This window comes from Equus asinus, chromosome 5 (genome assembly GCF_041296235.1).
Source record: "Equus asinus isolate D_3611 breed Donkey chromosome 5, EquAss-T2T_v2, whole genome shotgun sequence".
In the NCBI taxonomy this organism is placed as follows: Eukaryota; Metazoa; Chordata; class Mammalia; order Perissodactyla; family Equidae; genus Equus; species Equus asinus.
The window spans coordinates 59,347,636-59,369,401 of NC_091794.1; the positions used below are offsets into that span (position 1 = coordinate 59,347,636).

The 21,766-nt window shown below is 41.4% G+C and overlaps 1 protein-coding gene across 6 annotated transcripts in view; it reads left to right on the forward strand.

Annotated features, from left to right (window-relative positions):
* Positions 1 to 21,766, forward strand: part of VEPH1 (ventricular zone expressed PH domain containing 1) — a 212,598-nt gene that overhangs the window by 143,254 nt on the left and 47,578 nt on the right. For all 6 annotated transcript variants that reach the window (XR_011503304.1, XM_014861910.3, XM_014861912.3 and 3 more), the window contains 2 exons: positions 16,964 to 17,103; positions 20,128 to 20,262. Coding sequence is in view for 5 of the 6 variants with exons in the window: in XM_014861910.3 (XP_014717396.2) it covers positions 16,964 to 17,103; positions 20,128 to 20,262 (275 nt within the window). In the remaining variant the exon portion in view is untranslated. The remainder of the gene's footprint in view (positions 1 to 16,963; positions 17,104 to 20,127; positions 20,263 to 21,766) is intronic.

Below are 21,766 nucleotides of genomic sequence, written 5' to 3' on the forward strand. Positions count from 1 at the left end.
TCAAACGCATGATTATAAAATCAAGGTAGAACAGATCCCTAGTGGACCTGCCAGGAAAGCCATGTTTGGTTAAATGTTGCTAAAGGCCACTTCTTGCGAAAACGTCGGAGAGTTTGAGACAGTTGAGATATGCTATGTGGAGGCCTCGTGCATCTCGCACCAATCTATCTAACATCCTCAAACCTCTTGGTAAATATTTACCACTCTCCTAACAGCGTTCTCTTGAGGCTTTTGGGTGGCGGCTGGGCCAGAAGGTCTAAGATGCGCACATGACTCACATATGGACAACCTTAGGCTCATCCTTCTCTTCTCAGAGGGAAGAAATGTATACAGGCCCATTTTGGTGGAGTTTAATAATAAAGCTTCCTAAAGTTTTCTGTGCCGTAAATCTGGTTGCTGTTACACATCTTGTGGAATCGTGAGGTAATTGGTCACACGTGGAATGGTACCTGCAGCGGGTACAGCTGGCCTGCCTTGTTCGCCTCTACAACTCTTGATAAATCTCTGCTTGGTAGAGCCAAATGTTTATTTGTAACACATGGGCTTCCACTGACTCACTGTAACCACAAAGTGACTCTGTGACATTGCCAGAAATCAACTGCATTAGCATCATTCAAATATGTATACATGTGTGTATATATATATATATATATATACACACACATATAAATATATATGTTTGTATTAGATTCAAAATCCATATAAATTCCAAAATTGTACCAACACCTATGAAAATCCTCCATATTTATTTCTGATCATATTGATGTTGACTATTTTGCATTCTTACTATTTGGACATCTAACTCGGATTTGGCAACCATCAAGAATGCATGGGAGGGGCTGGCCCGGTGGCCGAGTGGCTGAGTTCGTGCACTCCACTTCAGAGGCCCAGGGTTTTGCCAGTTTGGATCCTGGGCACAGACCTGGCACTGCTCATCAGGCCATGCTGAGGCGGCGTCCCACACAGCACAACCAGAAGGACCTACAGCTAGAATATACAGCTATGTACTGGGAGGCTTTGGGGAGAAGAAGGGGGGGAAAAAAAGAAGATTGGAGACAGATGTTAGCTCAGGTGCCAATCTTTAAAAAAAAAGAATGCATGGGAGAAAACAGTTAATTCTTCCAAATGAACTTCCCCTGGAGGGCTCATGATTGGATAAATGCTCCAGTTCCTCTTCCCAGAGCTGAGTCAGACTTGTCATTGTTGGTAGAGAGTGCATTGTTTCTAGTCGTTATCAAAAATTCACTGGAGAAGTAATAGAAATGTCAATACAGTCATTGAAATCAATTTCTATTTTGGGGGGAGAATTGGTTAAGTTTCTGAAATGTTAGAAACAACACTGGAATTAATCCAAAAAGTATGCACAGTGTTGCCACAATAAGTCTTTTCTGTGATTACAGGCAGTCGGTCCCTGGCAGAAGGGTTCTTGGTCTGAGCGCCGTCTGTCAGGGTTGCTCTCGCCTGTTTGTGCGGTCAGGGGACTGAGAAGGGACTGCAGACGTCACTTCAGCTGCGTCTCCTTCACACTAATATGACAGTTTCACTTTTAAATTTAGATATTGCGAGGACAAGAGAAGAATTGTTTAAAAACATATGACCATTCCTTAACAAGTTAAACACAGAATTCCCTTAGGACTCAGCAATTCCATTGCCAGGTATATGTTCAAAAGGATTGAAAACAAGTGTTCAAACAAAACATGTGCATGAATGTTCATAGCGGCTCTATTCACAACAACCCAAAGGGGGAAACAAACCAAATATCCATCGATGAATGAAATGGATACACAAAATGTAACATATCCAATCATAGAATTTTATTCAGTCATCAAAAGGCATGAAGTACTGGGCCAGTCCCAGTGGCCTAGTGGTTAAGTTCAGTGCACTCCACTTTGGCAGCCCAGGTTCAGTTCCCCGGCGTGGACTTACACCACTCTGTTAGTGGCCATGCTGTGCTGGTGGCCCACATACTAAAAAATAGAGGAAAGATTTGCACAGATGTTAGCTCAGGGCAAATCTTCTCCAGCAAAAAAAGAAAGAGAAAGAAAGAAAAAGAGAGTGAGTGAGGGAGATGAAAGGAAGGAAGGAAGGAAGGAAGAAAGAAAGAGAGAGGAATCACAAAAACCCACATATTATATGACTCCATTTATATGAAGTATCCAGAAAAGGCAAATCTATAGAAACAAATTGCAGATTTGTGGCTTCCAAAGGCTGGGAGAAGGAGGAATGACAAGGAACTGCTTAATGAGTATGGAGTTCCCATTTGAAGTCATGAAAACTTACTGGAACAGGATGGAGGTGGCGGTTGCACAATGTCATAAATGCACTTAATGCCACTGAATTGTACACTTGAAAATGGTAAAATGGTAAATTTTATGTTGTGTCTTTTATAACAAATTTTTCAAAAATATATGACCATACATTCTGTGACAAACTCCATACTTAATAATCATTAAATACTCCATAAATAAATGTTACAAGCATAGTTATAGAATGGTTCTAGGTTAACCCCTCTGTGCTACTAGGAGCAGCAAGCGCTATGTGCTAGGCATCATTTTAAATGCTTTACTCTACCCTGAGTAATGTATTATTATTCTTAAATCACAAATGCAGAAACTGAAATATAGAGGAGAAACAAAGTTGCCCCAGGTCACATATCTGGCCGTCGGTAGACCTGAGCTTTGAGCCCAGGGTGTGCAGCAGCAGAGTCTGTCCCATCAGCTGCTGTGCACCCTATAGGGTGCGCTGACCTCGCTCTGTGATAATAAAGCTTTTGGCAGCATGTTCTCAGGCTCTCAGAACAATGTTGATAAACTTTCAGTTCCCAAGGAACAGACTATTTGAATATTTGAGTAATGTTTTTATTCAAATCTGCAAAGGACAAGCATATTTCTATTGCCTCTATTATTTATTTGCCTAATTGCTATTGAACATACACGTGCCCTGAAGGAACTACAAGAAGCACTGTTCCCTTTCAGTGCAAATTCACCGCGCTCTGCCAGGCCATTTGCTGTGATCAGAGGTAACCTGTGGCCTCTGCAGTCTTCTTCTGGAACAAGAGCTACGTGCACTTTCTCAAACGTCTCTCTCCCTCCCTGTCTTTCATTCCTAGACTCAGTACGCTAAACAAAGTTTGGTTGAGTCATAAAGCAGGGTCTTGCCCACAGAGGCATGCAGGGGGTTGAGAAAAGTACAGAATATCATAAGCACAGAGAATGGGGGTAAGAAGTCATGGCTGAGAAGAAACCAACTAGAATAGAATGTCAGCCTCCTCCAGGGATCTCCACACAATCCCAAATCACACTGTCCAAGGAGTGTGGCTCACTTGCATGGGATGTGCAGGCCCTTTGCCTGCCCACCTCCGAAGGGCACCTTTTATACAGTGGCCTGTGGGAATGACGCCCCCTGGACACACATAGTGGAAAGCGTGTATGGCTATAAGCAGTGGCTCTGCAGATAAGGCCTAAAATCATATCTAAAAAGATGAAGCTTGCAGGGCAACTAGAGCTCTTGAACAGATGTAGTTCCTGGCAGCAAAGGAATGCCAAGGGCATGTTTCCAGCATAGTCCATTCAAGTGGATACAGGGAGACCCGCGAACAGGCCAGTCTCCAGATGGGAAGGCACTGGCAGCAGCTAGGCAGAATTTAGAGCCAGCTCCCATTCCAGTGAGGACACGGAGTGGGAGAAAGTGAGGACCCAGGGCTTACTGTTCATGTATCTCCATCTCTGTTCATCTCAACCTAGTCTCTTTCCAGCCCAGCAACATTAGTGGTGACAGAGTTCCTAGTTAACCACCAGGTCTGCCTCCTTTGGTTCTGGAAGTGGCTCAGGCAAAGCCTGTCATGGGATATTGTTGCTCTCCATAGGTGGCCAGGGTTGGCATATGCAAGGGTGTGTTCTGTGATATTTATACCTGGAGCACATGGCTGTTTTAGGCTCTTCGTAAATGCTTATGGAAACAGCACATCAGCTACTTCTTGACTTCTGCCATCCAAATCCTGGGAAAGACCCCTTGTCATGTATCCCACCTGCTCTTTTGTTGCTGCTTCTCTCAATCCAGGACCCCAGCCCAGGGCTTAATACTAATGAGGGTTTCCTCATAGAGTTTTTTCATACAGAACAATACCAGTTATCGCGTGGTTGCTCAGATGGTTGTGAATTCATGAATCTCAAAGGTCCTCTCCTGGGAGGACCAGCCCAGTGGTTATCTGCTAAGAGATTTCCTTTGAGCAAGATGCTATCATACAGTACAGATGGGTTTTAAATATCTCAACCATTTTCAGGCTGGCTCTAGGTCATAAACGCCTTCCATCTGAACTTTCTGATACCCAGATTCCCCTTCGCAGGAAAGGGCTCTCAGTGAAGCAGAAAAATTGACAATGAGGCCTTGCCAATGTAGAAACACTTCATTTAATTTCAAAATGAAGCCATTATAATCTAAATACATGGGGAAAATTGAATCAGTGCTTCACCATGCTTTCAACTGTTTTTAGATCTCAATATTTTAAAGAAAAGAATAGCTTTCCAAGTCTTTCCTGACTTATATGAGCAAGCCTACCACTCAAAGTCCCTTTCAGCTCTGGAACTTTATGATTTTTAACTGGCAGTGGCATCAGATACGCCACACAAGGCAAATGGCATCAGATACGCCACACAAGGCAAATATTTGAGATGCCAGAGCTTCTCGGGGCAGTAGCCCACTTCTGCCACCTCTGTTGAATGAACATTGATTGTCTTCTCATCCCAAAGTTCATGCCACTCCATGGACCATCGGAAATAGCCCGTTGAGGCAGCAATATCCAACCCTGGTAACTCTCACTGTGGTCCTCCAAAAGACTTTCCCATCTCCCTTCACGGGACGAGAATATAACCAGCTGTTCCAAATGTACAACTAGAAGGCTGAGTTTCTGGAAGCTGAACCAGTAGCAACCAAATTGCTACTCTATGATATAACTCTTTCTCTGGGCAGCAGTAAGAAAATGATAGTAGAAATAATTGATTAACCAGAAATAGAAAAAAGAAGTTGACTCTATGTAATGTTAATTTTGATGACTAACGTCATCATCGCTGGATTTTAGGTCCCATAGGAATGAAACAAGTTGTGCTTAAATACAACTTGAAAGAAGCAATGGGTGAAACTAAGGCTTTCAAAGATATATTGACCTCTGTTGGGTGTAACATTAATTTATAGAAAAATAATTTTGACATTTGCTTCTACTATAGCCTTTCTAACGTCTACTATGGACTTTCTAGTTTCCAAGCTAACTTGACAGAGGCAGTTTGTCTCCTCGATTGCTATGCTTCCAGCTCAGGTGGCTCTCACTGGGGAACAGCGATAGCCTGAGGTGGGACTTCATGGGTCAATCATCTGGGTGTCCCTCAAGAGAAGTTTGAGCGTGAATGGAAATGAGCCACATAACTCATCCAGTTGTCCTATAAAGATCAAAACTGCAATCAGAACCAAAAGTAAACTATCAACGAATCTCTAAATACTGTGTAAATGAAAGTGATACAAAATTTATAAAAGGATTTACATAATTAAAAATATATAAATTAAATCTAGATATAAATTAAATCCCTCTTTTACTTCAACTGTTATTAATTGCTGCTTAGTCTAAGCATAGTAAATTACTTAACATCTTTCAGCCTCAGCTTCTTGCTCTAACCTGGAAGTATCTCCATCATAGGATTGTTGGGAGCATTACATGGCAATACACACATAAGCTCTTGAACAGTACCCGACATAAAAAACCAATCAATGTTAGCTATTTCTCCCCTTATTCTGCTGCAAGAAAGTTTTTCTCTCACCTATCCTTTAAATACTGCAAAATAGCAAGCCTACCTTAGAGCTTTCTGATGGCATTCTTGCCACATTTCTAGGCTTCCGAGCCTCAAAATAGCATTAGCATCAAAAGCCTCACTTGCTCACGACTTGGAGTGCTGGAACTTTGGAGGATTTCGGAGAGACCCAGTGGATGGCTTCACGCAGTTATGAGATTTTCTTTCTTCTGTCATTTCCCCAGAGAAATTTATTTCCGTTGTATAGAATTTTATTTCAGTCTACACTTCAGTACTATCTCTGTATGAAGTTCATTCTAAAGTAAACAATTAGGATACCACTTCAGGTGTCCAAGAGACCCAAATTTCAGGACACCAAGAGACCTAGAGCTTCCAAGGGTCATTACGCAGCCCCATTTCTCGAATCAAAGTAGCATTATGGCAACATTCAAATATTTCCTCCTGACGGAAGGATCATTTCTTTCTCCATATGCAATAGTAGTAATTGTCATAGTGATAACCACGATGATGACAAACATTAAGCACTCGCTCTGTGCCAAGCACGCTTCTGTCTGAAAGCCTCACACGAATTAATTCCTTTTATGCTCAGATTAACCAGGGCGACCAACTCCTCTTGGTTGGTCGGAGACTTTCATAGTTTTGGCTCTGGCAGTCTCAAGTTCCAGCAGCCACCTCAGGCCCAGGCAAAGCAGGATGCTTGGTCACCCCTCAGAAATGGCGGCTCTTCTTGTTGTTCCCGGTTAGGTCACAGACAGGTTCTGGAAGCTGCCCAAGGACACGAAGCTGGTAAGTTGGAGGGTCTGGCTCTTCACCACCACCTTGGAGCAGGAACGCGCTGGATGCCATTGGCCCTAGAGTGGCTTCTGAGGGGAAGGCTTCTGCCTCAGGGCAGCAACATCCGTGTGAGAGCATCAAGATTCTCCACCCCCTGAAGGTTAATGGGCAAGTCTCTGTTCTTTAATGGCAACATAAAACAGCAAGCCGGCGCAGCTTTCCAACAGTTCTCACATGTGAAATTCGCAAGCTTATATGCAACAAGAGACACTGCATCTCACTGTGTGTGATTAGGTTTCAGCCGTTCTTGTGCAAGATGCTCGACTCCCTTCCTTGGCCACTCCCCACCCTTTACCCTTTGCTGTGTGACTCTTAATAAGATTGATTTTTTTATTAGGACAAAATTTCTTTCTCCACTCCAGTCTTCTTGTTCAGTGTAGTTTTGTTCTCTATCGTTACTTTTTGCTTATTGTAAGCTCGCCAGATTTCATGTTACAACTCAGATTTGCAGAGAAAATGCACCATGATTTTGCCTAGAACTCATCATGAGCAACTAACCACAGGTGAGTACGGGGGAAATTAACTGAGTCCCCATTTAAATTTAAACTCATCTGATCACTTGAATAGTACATTTAGGAAACAATCTGTCATTTGGATGAAAATGTTCTTTCTTATACCCCTCCCATGCTTATCTCCCTAAGGTGGCATCTGGGCGCGGGAGGAAGTGGGCTCTGTTCCTTGTGGTGGTGGAAAAGCATTGTGCCTGGGGCTGGGGGCAGGGAGGGAGTGTCTTCTTGCCTAAAGGATAATGTCCTTTGCTTGATCCCCTCTCCCTGCTGGCGCACAGCTGAAGTCTACGGTGGTGCAATTTATCACCCAGACACTGTGCATGGGCAGGCCCATAGCTCTGCCTGGCCAGTCTGACCCCACCTCGGCGTCCCCTCTGAGGCCTGGCTTGGACAGCTCTCACTGCAGTCACTGTGCTGAGCTCTTTGCCTCCGTGGTGATTGCTCTAAGAGCCGTCCAGCAAGAGCCTCAGCTTCTTCCACCTGTTCACTCCATAACAGAGGCACGGAGAGCTAAACCTCAGACCTCCTCTGCCTGCTCCGTGAGCTGTGCCTTTAACTAAGTTGGCTGCCCTGTGTTGGTGCTGAGGGCCACCTGGGAGTGCATCTCCTTCCTAAGGGTCATCCTTGCCCTCAGTGTTACCATAACTTACGTAATATACTTCCCCTTCTCCAGGCTGAAGTTTAAAGATGGGGAAGTTAGGACCCACTTCTAATGGCCTCACACTTGTCTCTCTCCTCTCCACAAGCTCCCCTGCCAGAACTGAAAAGTCTTCTCTTTCACTACTTTGATGTTCTGTTCTCCTCCCTACCAACCTTAGAGCTGACCTGGCTGCATCCCCTCCACACCACAGGTCTGTAATGTAAGCCCTCCATGTTCAGAGTTGATAGACTAAAAGGAGCTAAAGAAATTTAGAATATCCTTCCTCAAGACATAAGCGTTGCTTGCAAGGCTATTGTCATGCTTCATAACCCCATTTTGGCAGATACATTCTACCTTACCTTGTCTTTCTCTTTGAACTCCTCTAACTATCTAGTGTCTACCCACCACCACTCCCACGCCCACCCAACTGCCAGGTAGGCAGAGGCTTAATTGGATTAGGACAAAGGTTGTGGATTCAGGAAGGCAAAAGAGAAAAATACTTTTAACACTATTAATATTAGCCCCACTGCATGGTAGTTTAGTGAGACATCATTTAATTACTTGCTTTAACCAATATCAACTTTTTCATTGTATATGATTTTCTTTTTAAATTATGCAGGTATCACATGAATATAAACCCATAAGGACAGGATTACAATGATACGGAAGTATATGGAATAAAGACTGTGTGCTCCCCGTGCCCAGTCCCATTTGTGATGTCAGAATAACCGTTGTCCACGGTTGATCTAGAGCCTTACAGACTTTCTCCCACGCATTTATAGAATACATGTGTTCATACACCAATGTATAATTTCAACTTCCCCCCCCCCAAATTAGGGCCAAAGAATAGGACTTGTACATCTACAGTTTGTACATTTCTGAATAAACAATTACCAAATTTCCCTTTTCTTCTCTGAATTTTGTTTTCATTGTTAAAGCAATCACTTGCAAAAGAACTTTATTTCGTTTTCCTGATGATTCAGAACAAAAGCATCTGTCACGCGTTTGATGACTGGCTGGAATTTCTGCCGTGAGTGCGAAAGCGAGCTCAGCGCTCCTGCTCTGGGCGGGGAGGTTGCACATATGCGTGGGATGTGGCCAGTGGCCAGCCAGCTGCTGAGAAGGAACCGTGTGTTTCTCAACCGATAACATCATAAAGAGAACTTAGTGAAAATGAGACAAAGTCTTCTTTCCCGTCACCTTCCTGCCCTAAATTCTTGATCAAATGAGAAATTTTGTAGTTTTTCCTTAGGTACTCACCAATTCAACCACTCACATTTCTGAGCACCTTTTGCAAATTCAAGACCTGGAAATACCGAGATGATTAAAGCAATGTCTACTCTTGAAGAGTTATTTGATATCATTTCAAACAGTCATTTCAGAAATTCACCTTCACTTTTGAGGATCTTTTTCTTTTTTTTGCCTTGGAATATCTTTTGTTTTATTTCCTACATTGAAGCTATGAAATTGTTATTCTGTTCAAAACTTCCTTAATTTAGGAGTGATGGAGAGTACAGTTTTAGTCTAACACAAAAATATATTCTACAAATCATATGCAATTAAAGTTTAATAAGTGGCCCACACTGGTTTGTGATGCCTTCTTCCATTTTTTTTCAGGCAAAAGCAAAATGTTTTAAAGTGATAAGCCTGTTCTACATTTTTCCACAAAATTGTAATTATGGTTGACTTCAAAAACATCCTTTATTCTACCTACTTTGAAAAAGCTCTCATCAATAAATTACCAGTTTCATTTCCTCCTCCTTCTTTTCTATCCAATTTAGGATATTTATACAGTTAAATGACAGTATTATTTACTCATTCCGGGTCAGTATTTTGAATTCCATGTCTTTGAAATACATCAAAGGAGAATTAAATGGAAGATGGCAGAAATGGCTTCTGTGGTTCCTGTCTGGCTAGTGTCAAGCAGGGGGAGGAAATCTACTCTAGCAGATCCTGTTGCCGTCTGTCCTGGATTCATGCTGAGAGCAAGTCCCAGTAGCCCTGGGCAAACATCCGCCCTGCTCCGGGCAGTCATCTCAGACACATTTCTTCATAGGCCTCTTTACCTCTCATTGAACCACAGAATTTCAGAGCTAGAGAGTACATTCTAGTATGGCAGTTCCTCAAAAACTTAAACATAGAATTAACAAATGATCTGGCAATCCCATTTCTGGATATATACACAAAAGAATTGAAAAAGGGTCTAAAAGAGATAGTCGCACACGCAGGTTCATAGCAGCATTATTCACAGTAGCCCAAAGGTGGAAACAACCCAAATGTCCCTCACCAGTTGAACGGATAAACAAAATGTGGTACACACAGACAATGGAAAATTATTCGGCCTTAGGGATGAAATTCCAATATATCCTATAACATAAATGAACCTTGAAGACATAATGCTAAATGAAATAAGACAGAAAAGGATGAATATTGTATGATTCCACTTATTTGAGGTACTTAGAGTAATCAAATTCATAGACACAGAGCCAGGGGCTGGAGGAAGAGCGAATGGAGAGTTATAGTTTAAGGGGTGTGGAGTTTCAGTTGGCAAGAGGAAAAAGTTCTGGAGATGGATGGTGGTGATGATTGTACAACAATGTGAAGGTGCTTAATGCCACTGAACTGGACACCTAAATATGGTTAAAATGGTAAATTTTGTGTTACATTTATTTTACCACAACAAAAAATACTTACCCTCAGGGAGCTTACAATCTTGGAGAGAGAGAAAGATAGTAAGCAAAAAAAAAAAGTAAAATTAAAAATAAGTACATTCTAGACAAGCTTTTGATCTGCCCCCATTTTACAGATAAGAAGCCATAGGACAGAGAAAAAAGATAACAAGAGCCTACCCACTGATACTCTGGTGGTCCGACTCCTGGGCCACTGCTTCGTCCATCGAGCCGCACTTCCTCTGTGAGGCACTGCCTCTAATGTGTCTGAGCCATTTGATAATATACTTGGAGGGAGAATATGGTCTGGAACCTGGGTTCAAATTCCAGCTCAACTGCTTCCTGGAGGTTTGATCTTAAGATTTCCTCCATACGATGGGGATACCAACACCTCCTTCACAAACGTTCGTGTCATTTATTACACTTACTCCTAGGTACAAAGTAAGGAGTCAACAAGAGTCAGCTCCCTTCCTGCGAAGTCCCTCGAAATGCCTCCTCTGACTCTGGTGCTTATTTATAGGTGATGTTGAATGTGTAAATACTTTCAATCTAGCAATTTCAGCAAAGATATTCCTGTATTTGAGTTTTTATAAATCATTCTAGAAATATAGTTTGGATATGAAGAATAACTCAGTTAAAAAACCTGGGAAACAAGCCAGATACATTTATTTGATCCTTATTTAGCTGGGAAAGGACTTCCAAAGTGTACGTTTGGTAAAGAATTCAAAACAAGAGCTAACATTCTTTTTTCCAAAAAATAAAGCCAATTCTTTAATATTTCTATTAGCTATAAAAAAAACCAAAACCACATTCTCTTCTTTATTCTTAAAAGGCACTTATCTCTAAATAAAAAGTATATAATGGCATAGACTCTATGTTAGTGACCGCTGTGCGACACGAGTTATAATTGTCTGGTCTCCCGAGAAGAACAGTGTTTCTCAGATCCCGTATCGCTGTTTAGAAAAACAGACACACTTACAAACTGACAGCAGAGCATCACAGGGCATTGAAGTCACCACCACAGCCCTCCCTTTACCCGATTCCACAGCTTTCTCTACCTCTAAGGAACTCAGAGCCCAGGCATTTTGATTATTTCCTCTGGTTTCAGAATGCTTTCCTACTTCTTCCTACCATATTTGAGGACAAAAGACACGAATTATTCCCATTTTACACCGAGCTTCTCGTTACAGATTTGCCGCGGCTCTTTAGACTTGTGAAAGATTTGTCCTACTCCCAGGTTAGAAAGTTTCCTGACTGTATAATAGTCGCCTAAAATTAATGCCTTAGGTTTTATTTGTGGGCTGGACAATTTATGTGGTCCTGTTAAAGATATTGGTAGTTTATTTTGGATTGCCTGTCCTGTCCCCACGGAAACTGTAGATGGCCCAGCTGGGGAGGCAGGTTCAAGTCCGTTAGCCAATGTGACTCTGAAGAAAGCAGTATCACTTTGTGAGGAAAACGTGGGCCTTGCATTTTAATGAACTTGAGTCCAAACTCTTGTTCCGCATCTTACCTGATCAAGTCACGGAACTCTCTGACCCTTTGACTTCCTAAGTGAAAAAAATAGATAGTAATAGATAATTACGAAAATTAAATGATAATTAAAGAAAACATCTAACAGAGTAATTGGTACAAAAGTAAATGCTAACATTAGTTATTCCACACATTAACTTTCTCTAATATTTTAAGTAATTCACACATACACACACACATAAACTAGATCTGATTTTTATTTTTGATTATGGTTTTGCTTGATTTAGAATTTCCACCACTAGACGTTTAAAATATTATTATAAAACTATAACTCCCTTCTGAAACATCATGATGTCATTTAGGACTATTTCTAATTTAAAATGTTTCCCAAAACGGTAATTAGTATACCTTCTAGATTCTTTTTTAAGAATTTAGGATGACTGTTTTTTTTTAAAGATTGACACCTGAGCTAACAACTCGCCAATCTCTTTTTCTTTTTTTTTTGCTTTTTCTCCCCAAATCCCACCCAGTAGATAGTTGTATACGTTTAGTTGTGGGTCCTTCTAGTTGTGGCATGAACTTTCTAGGTGTCTAACAAGTTTTTTTTTAGCATTTTCAACCATGAAACAAATAAAGAAGTATTTCTTTACCAGGATCCTAACATTACCAAGATTACTCCAGTTGGAATACAGCTAAAATACAAGTGGGTAAACTAAGGAAGAATGTTCTTATTAACAAATAGGTATATCTCTCATGCTAGATATACAGTGTGGAGTGTTTAGTTAAAAGTGAGATAAAATTTCAACATGAAAATTCATATCGTATTATTATAATTTCTTGTTATTTCCATGGGACTATCCTACTAGTTTTATCTTTCTTGCTCCAGAAAAAAACCAGAAAGTATAATAAAATATCATTATTATGTTTAGAAGGAAACTCTCTATGCCAAGCATTATGGTAGGTGCCAAATACACAAAAATTTTTGAGAGAGAAAGAGAGGAGGGAGGGGAAGGTGCAGGGCTGGGGGTCAGGAGAGAAGTCTGCCTTCTATAGCGCACAGAGATAAAAATACTAAGAGTGGAGCTAGGCTTCTCCCTGTTGATGTGGAAGCTTAGAGATAAGCAAGCGGAGGAGGCTAGGACGATCCATGGGGAAATGGATTAAACTGAAGTCAGTATGAACTCATGTTTAGCTTGATACACATACATGGTTACATATAAAAAATCTATAGATATGTGTACGTACACAGGTTAGCGTACACACAGAATTTCCTTCCTTGCTCTGTCAGCTGAGAAGGCCAAGGAACAATGACACCCTAGTAGCAACAAGCACACCCAGCACCCAGAGCTTGGTTTCTAATAACATTCTCCAATAAAAGGAACCAGAACTCCTTGGAGAAACAGCTGATTCTAAGACAGGGGTAGGAAACATACAAAAATGAGCCTAGAGCATCTTTTAGTGCCAGAAAATAAGGAAGTGCTCAAAGAAAAAGAACCCACATACACAATGATGGGGGAACATCAAATGGACAAGAGCCAGCGGAAAGAGCTCCCAATGGCCAAAGCTGGAACAATCAGAGAAAGACAACAGACTAAAGAGTATCGAAGTATGAAATAAATATCCATGAGTAAATACTGATAGAATAATTGAGTAAATAATTTGAACGAAATAACTGGAGGAGGAAGAGACCAATCTGTGCAGAGGAACTCCACTCAGTTTATGTAGCTATTCAGCCCTCGAGGAGTGGAACCAACCGCCCACTTCTTACGTGTTGGCTGCACAGAGTGACTTCCTTTCAAAGAGTACCGTGTGGAAAGTGGAAAAAAAGAGTAACTGCAGTGGGGAAACCTGGTAACCACCACCTCAGCCAGGTGATCAAGGTCAACATCAACAGTCCTGAGTCAGGTTGATCAAATTTACTCCTGATAGGACACGATGAAAACCGCAATTTACCTGCGTGGTCTTCCTCCCCAAAACTCAAAATCTAATCATGAGGAGAACAGACAAATGCCAACTGAGAGACAGTCTACAAAACACCTAACAAAAGTACCCCTCAAAACTGTCAAGGTCATCAAAAACAAGGGAAGTCTGAGAAATTGTCCCAGCCAAGAGGCACCGGAGGAGACGTGAAGAATAAACCTCAGGCCAGCCCTGATGGCCTCAAGTTCAAATTCCACGTACTCCGCTGGGGCAGCCGGGGTTGTCCCCCTCAAACTTTTTCTAAGTTCAAAATCTTGATCATCTTCCAAGGTCCACCTCGCATATCACCTCCCCCGTGAGAACAAGCTGCTCATTTCTCTGAGCGGTCACAGCAGTGTGTCCCTCCCTTATCTCACGGACTGAGAACAATTCACTCCATTGCTCATAGGTGCTTCTCCCATTTGGCTGGAAGCTTCTGAAGAGCAGTGTCAACACTGCGGCCCCTCTTGCTCCCTGCAGTGTCTTATTTCATTCATTCAACAACCAGTATACAAATCAATATACAACCAATATACAAATTCTTAGTTTCATTCATCCAACAACTGTTTATTGCATGCCTACCGTTCCATACCATAGAATGAACAGGAGGGAGAAAATTACAGAGAAAAATTAACAACAAAATGTTAATGTTGTGGGGAAAACTTTCCACACCAGGAAAGCTCTGAAAAAAAATGAGGAGAAAAATATCGATACAGATCACGTTTACCGAAAGCATTAATAGAAGCCTTACATCACAGAACTCATTTATTTTTACAGCCAGTGTGTATGCTTCTAAGTTCAAAGTCTCTCTCTTGTACCACTTTGCCCATCTTCTGTGATCTGGGATCCCTGTGGTTTGTATACAGAAAGCTAGTGGACTCAGAGTGAGTAAAATAAATCTAATCAATGTCCATTTTCAAAAGAAAACATGAGTGAGCAGTAAGAATTTAGAGGAAGGAAAAAGACAAAAACCGTTTTTATGGCAGAGGCCTGAAGTCCAACACATGACCATCAAGCTATTGTGTGGGTTCTTGAAAAAGAACTTGTTTGCTTTTGAAACTTCCTATTAGAGCAAACGCATTGCTATCTCAATGTCTGCCTTACAGCTAGATTTATTTCAAACACCGTTTGTGTGTGTGTGCTCTCCTGGAATACTTGGTTTCCTATTTCTCCAGCAATAATTAATTTAAGTTCAATTTTCAGAGCACCAGTGCCAAAAGCAAAATATTTTAATTACCATTGTCAAACAATTTCTGATTTCAAGCCGCTATTGTGCTCCCGTCTATTCTCTGAGCTCTTGCTTTCTCGGCGCCGGGCCTCCTGTCTCTGCCACAGAATCTTCAAGCACTCTTTACATCTCGTGATCCATTCTCCCACAGAAAGTGGAAATGATGTCTGAGTTTATACATGGATATCGAATGCTCAGCCCCCCATTTTTTTCATTCCCCAAAACAATTGAGTTTATGAAAACTAGCCCTTTTTTATACCAGTGTTTCAGAATCGTGGAAAGCTATTATTAAGATTTCTGTATATATTTCTAAATCGCTCTGCAACTTTATTGTTTTGCTCCCAACATCTTCGCCTCTAGTCTATCATTGGCCACTCTCCCTTAACTCTTCCAAACTCTTTCCAAAAACCTATTATTCCTTCTCGCCTGAGCCCCGACTCCCCCATTTTCTAGGGAAGCCTGTGCACTCTCTTAGGCGGGGATTGATGCCCGCTTATTAGGATCCCCGTTAACTTTTAATAAACTCTAATCCATTTCCATTTTTAAGAGTAGGGCATATTGAATCTATTAATTTTCAAAATATTTCATTTAAAATGTCAGATTAATTCTGAAACAAAAAATACCCTATTAGCTATTAGTATGACTACAGATTTTAAAATCTCCAGTACGGTAGAGCCCAAAGCATCCCGATGTGGCATCAGCTTGGCTGAGTCCAAATCCCGGCTCTGATACAGATTGGGCAGCTTTGAGCAATTCTTTCAGGAGCCCTGAGCATCAGCCATCTGTCCAGACACGGTAAAGCATCTTCTGTGTGCCGCCTCCAAGGTCATAGTGGGGAACACTGCAGTCACAGTGGTTCACCAAGCTGAGCCTCTAATGGGCTAAGTTCCCTCATCTTTTAAATGGGAACAACAATACCCATCTTGTAGGGCTGTAAAACTTAGATGGCTCCTCCCACGTTCGGCTTCTCCCCACCTCTGCTCTACGCTGCCACCACCCTGCCCCACTTTCTTGTCCCTAAAGAATGCTCTCATTAAGTCTCCCTGCTTGAGCTCTTCAAGGTGAAATGACATTTTCAAACCAGAGCAGGCCAGTTCACAGGAAGCCACACTCTGGCCAGAGTTTTGGAGGCTGTCTCTGTGGCCCCCACACAACCAAGAGAAGAATGCTCCTGGTTCATGGGGTACCATCCACTGCCCAGAAAATGCCTGGGTTTCCCTCGTCCATGCGCTTATTCTTCCCAGGTTACCATGTCAAGGTCCCAGGTATCATGTCAACCATCAATCAGATGGCTACGACATGGTGTCACCCTTTTTACTGGCAAGAGGTTTTTTTCTTCCACATGAGTTGCTTGGAGATTCTTCATGCATTGTTAATTAAGACAAGAGAAAGATAAATAGAATACAACTTGTTTAAAGCATCTTCATTTAAATCTACCTTCCATGGAATGGATCTACTCCCAAATACACAGTAGTTTGGAGTTATTAGTTCACAGACTGAAAAATGTATTTTTTTTTCCTGACAAAGATTCACCCTGATCTAACATCTATTGCCAAACTTCCTCCTTTTTTTTCTTTTGGTTGAGGAAGATTAGCCCTGAGCTAACATCTGTGCCAACCTTTCTCTATTTTGTATGTGGATAACGGCCATAGCATGGCTGACAAGCAATGTAGGTCCACGCCCAGGATCTGAACCTGTGAACCCGGGCTGCCAAAGCAGAGTGTACCGAACCCAACCACTATGCCACAGGGCCGGCCCTGAAGAATGTATTTTTAAAGGTGGTGGTGTGTTGAAGTATAAAGCCTAACTCTGGTAAGAATCTAACAGTTAATGCTATGTGTATTTGTTTCTAGATTCTGTTAGAAGCTGTGTAGCAAAATTGTTCTTCACCTGCTCCCTGAAGGGTCATTACTGTCTATACAGCAAATCCAGTTTCATCCTCATCAGCCAAGAGCCTCAGCCCTGGATCCAGATCATGTTCCTGTTCCAGCAGGTGCGTACGATTCGTGTTCATAACGCCTCCTGAATGAGGCGGTGGGTGTACGTTCATAGTCATTTTTACGGAATGATTCTTTGACCTGAGTTGATAACAGCAATACATACACATTCCATTCATAATTGTTTAACATAGATTTTCTATATTTTAGGATAGTTTTCTTATAAAAGGCCCTGGATTAGTAATCAAGAAACTAAACCTATTAATATCTTAAAGATCCTTAGCTTTAAAAAAGAATGAAAGGGAAATACTTTTTGTTAAACAACAACAAAAACAGCTTATTTGGGGCAATAGCACTCCTTGTGGAGAGGTGTCTCTATTTGTCCACAGTCTTTCAATCTCCAATTAATTCTAGTGTCAACACATTATTTTTGCCATTGCTAAGATCCTGGAATGCCACTTTTCCCCCATGGAATAAAGGTATATAGGTAAAACTACATAAAGAAGAACTTTCAACTTCACAATGAAGAACTTGATGCAAAGATTTTAGCATCAAACAGATTCTTATTTGGAAATACTTATCTTGAAACATTAAATTTTCACTTAAAATTCAAATATAGATTGTAAAATGTTAGTAATAGAAAGGATCTTAGACATCTTTCACAGATAAGGAAATTGAAGGGCAGAACTCAGACCTCCTGCCTCCTGAGCCAGTGGCCTGTTCTTTGTTGCACGTGTTAAGCGTAAACTGGGGCGATGCAGGCAGAGAGGGCAGAGGCAGAAAAAAACAGAATGCAAATGTTAAAAGAAGTTTAAAAATTAGGCCACGTGATAATATAGTATTTATTTCAATTAATAAAATGTTTCTGTAAGCCCATACAGAAGTTACCAACCAGATAGTTATAGTTCTTTAAAAAGAAAAGGCAGGGGGCCGGCCCCGTGGCACAGTGTTTAAGTTCACACATTCCTCTTCGGCAGCCCTGGCTTCGCTGGGTATGATCCCTGGTGTGGACCTACGCACCACTTCTCAGGCCATGCTGTGGCAGGAGTCCTGCGTATACAGTAGAGGAAGATGGGCACGGGTGTTAGCACAGGGCCAGTCTTCCTCAGCAAAAAGAGGGGGATTGGCTGCAGATGTTAGCTCAGGGCTAATCTTCCCCAAAAATATTTAAAAAATAAAAGTAAAGCCAGGCTTATTAAGAAAATGAATTTTAATCCTGAATATATCACAATCGCAAAGTGGAACTATAGTAATTAAGAAGAAACAGCTTAGACATGACCTAAGAGTACCATCTTTTCCTGTCTTGTCTTCTTAAGAACACCTAATAACATCTCACATGTGAATCAAATTGTATGTGAAGATAAAAACAACATTGATTTTTCCTCCTTTTGTTGAAATAATGACCTTATTTTTCTTCTACTTTATTACTTTTCAAATAGTTTTCATCAGTGATTTTGTATTTGGTTTCATCTTTGGCTCTGTTCTTAACAGTTGTCAGTTTTCTGAAAACAAACCAAGAAAGCTTGATTTTATTTGTGTCCCTTCAGTCTTATATTTTTGACTTAGCCTGATTCCTTGTCTTTCTCTTTAAGCAAAATCACCAAAAACTATCTGTATATGTTGCTTTTCTTCTTTGTTCATTTTATTATAATGTTTCCTTTTTCTCCCCACACCCTTGATATGGTATGACCTGGGTGAATCCTGACTTTGGGGTAAATGAGAATCAAATCTGTGACTTGCTAGTTATAAACCCAGGTCACACAATATGTGTTGCGTGCTGGGGCAGACTCTTTCTCTGTTCTGTCAATTTAACACATTCCTAGAGTTCTCAAATTCACAGATTGATCTAAATGGTCCTCTTTGGCGTGATGTTTAATTATATCAGAACTTGCTCTTCTTTAAGTGAAAAATTATGTGCTATATAAGTTTCCGATAACAATCAAGAAGTCCCCAGATGTGTCCACATTATGGGCTGCATAATCTGTTACCGGCTCTTAACCTTTTCTAATCTGTGGGCCACTTACTCGGAGTGTAAGATCCTCCAACTTTTCCCACTCAGTACAAGAAACAGTTCATCTTGATAATAATAGATTTTTCTGGAAAAAATGTATTAATCTTTATTTACTAACTAGAAAATTTGTACACACAGACTACCCAGAGATTCTTCTAAGTCTATGCTCAGACAGTCATTGACGCAGAAAATAGGATTTTATAAGCCAATATGATTATTTTATCAGACCTCACACGTAAAGGATAATATATATGGCATTATATGTATATAAATAATACTTTATGCCCTTTATTGAGGTTCTACATGTTTTTATAAAATTGATCCCCTGAATTGAAACACTTCTCACATTTATAGGTATAACATCACAATATGTAAACAACTATTAAACACATAATTCATTAATAAACATACAAATAGTTTAAATCTTCCTTTGAAAATTTTATTTTCAGTGGCTTGAGTAAAATATATGTAAATGTGATTTTCTTTACATTAATAATCTTATTGTCCAAAACTCAGAGCATCTTAAAGCTCTAAGAATGTTCACCCATTATACATTTCAGAAGTAAAAGTGTTTGTTTCCCCCAAACACCCCCTCACACCGTTTGTATTTGAGTAGTTGCATAATGAACTCTTAGTTATTTAATTTCTATTCTTCATGATCTAGTCTGTATAAAGAGACTTGATATTTGTACTCTAGTTTTAATTTTATACCTAATTCTTAGATCTTTGAAAAATTAAAAATGAATATTTATATTAACCATCCTCCCATTAAGCTCATGCTTGGGAAATGGTCAAGGTAAATACTATGTTACAAAGGTTAGGCATATTTATAGAGATCAATATCAACTGCCTTGAAAATTCTATTCAATAATTTTAATTTTCTGTTAAAAAATGAAAAGCCTGGAATGTATCATATGTTTGATCTTCAAGATAGATTTCTTTGTTGTTTCATTTAAATTAAACCACGTTAAAGATCAAACCCAGCCTAAATAGTGCCTTGTAGTCAATCTGACAGTGTTGTCAGGACGAGAGAGAATGTGTCCTGTTTCTCTCATTGATGCCGTTTCAGAGCCTGTTTCCTGAGCCCCTGTCCATAGAGAGTCGATCTGTGCAACTTCTCAGGGCTTTGTGGGAGAAGACGCAAGCAGAGGGGGCCCACAGCTTTGAAACAGCCATGATGGAGTCCACATTTCCACAGCAGAAGGTAAATACTTCTTTCCTTAGACATGTTATTTTAAACCAAGATTCAAGATTATCTTGAAACAGTTGCCTTTTCTTAACAGTTCACTCTTTTTCCTTGTTTCCTTTACCCTCTTTTATCATTATCAGAAAACCCTTAGTAGCTGACGATTTTTCCTGTGGTGCCATAGTGGACTCGGGACAGAGTGAGATCACCCGACGGGTCACTGCCTGTTAGGACCTTGTTAAATTAACATTTGTTAAGTGGAGCACAGGGTGCCAGATGGTGGCCAGAAAACCACAAGAGAAGCTGCAATAGAGAAGTTTATTACACACAGGTCCTGGAGGAAGTACGTGGCATGACGCAAGGGGCCGCACGGGGAGGCTTAAGGAGCCGAATAGGCGGAAGAAGAGGCAGGACGTGGGGCACATGCCCTTATGTCCTCCGTGGGTGGAGTGCTTTGGGATTCCCGGGCTAATGCTGGATTGGTCAATTCAAACCGAAAGCCGCAGGGGTTTGGTGCGCTCCACAGGGGTCTTACCCAAGGGTCGCGCTAGGGCAAGGGCTGGGAGGTGGGGGAGGCTGCTGATCCAGCAGCTGTGGAGGAAGTCGTGTTGGGAACTTCCATCTGCTTGTCACTCAGGGGCTGTGATCTAGGGCGTGTGCTTGCATGAGGGCCTAGTGTCCGTTTAAGGCCCCCCGCAGGCGGCTTGACCAAACAAAATGGACGCCAAGGCAACAATACGATAGAGTAACTTAGCTAAACTCTCAACATTGCCCTTTAGGCTCATCGACTGACATTATACAGCCCACTTAGAGCCACACAAAGACTACACGCGTGGTATGGAATAGAAAACATTTTACAGAAGACGGAGGACTCCAGGATTGAAAGGGAGACAGCCTCGGGGAATTGGGCTCTAGGTTCTTTGGTGCTTTTCATTTTTTCCTTCCAGGCTTTCTCTCATCCCCTTGTCCTCTGCAATCACCAGGAAAATGAAACATATGGTGGGCAGGAAAAGAGGAAGCACGGTCAGGGTAAGAAGGAGCCCTGTTGAGGCAGGCAAGTGCCTTTTGAGAGACAGAGCAATTTAAGAATGTGGAAACAGGGGTGTCGTTCTCAGGACACAGCTGATGGAGACCTCCTGAGCAGGGCCCCAAGCCGGGCACGGACCAGAATGTGGAATTACACCCATCCACTTGATAGGGTAAAACTGAGAGTGGACATGCACCGACCTGATCAGCTTTGCATGAGAGAGGTCACAGGCCTGGGTATGGAGAGAATGGTTAGAGGAACCCCGACTGCAGACAGGAAGGCCACGCGGGCAGCTCTTACTGTAATAGGTCGGAAGGAAGGGCTGACTAAAAGTGGAAGTTATAGGAAGAGGATGACTTCAAGAGCTATTAAAGAAGCAGAATCAATAGGACGGTGCCTGATAAGGAAAAGGGAAGAACCAAGGATGACCCCAGGGGCATCATGTGGCTGAATGGATGATGGCACTATCCTGAAAAAGACACCACAAGGGAAGCT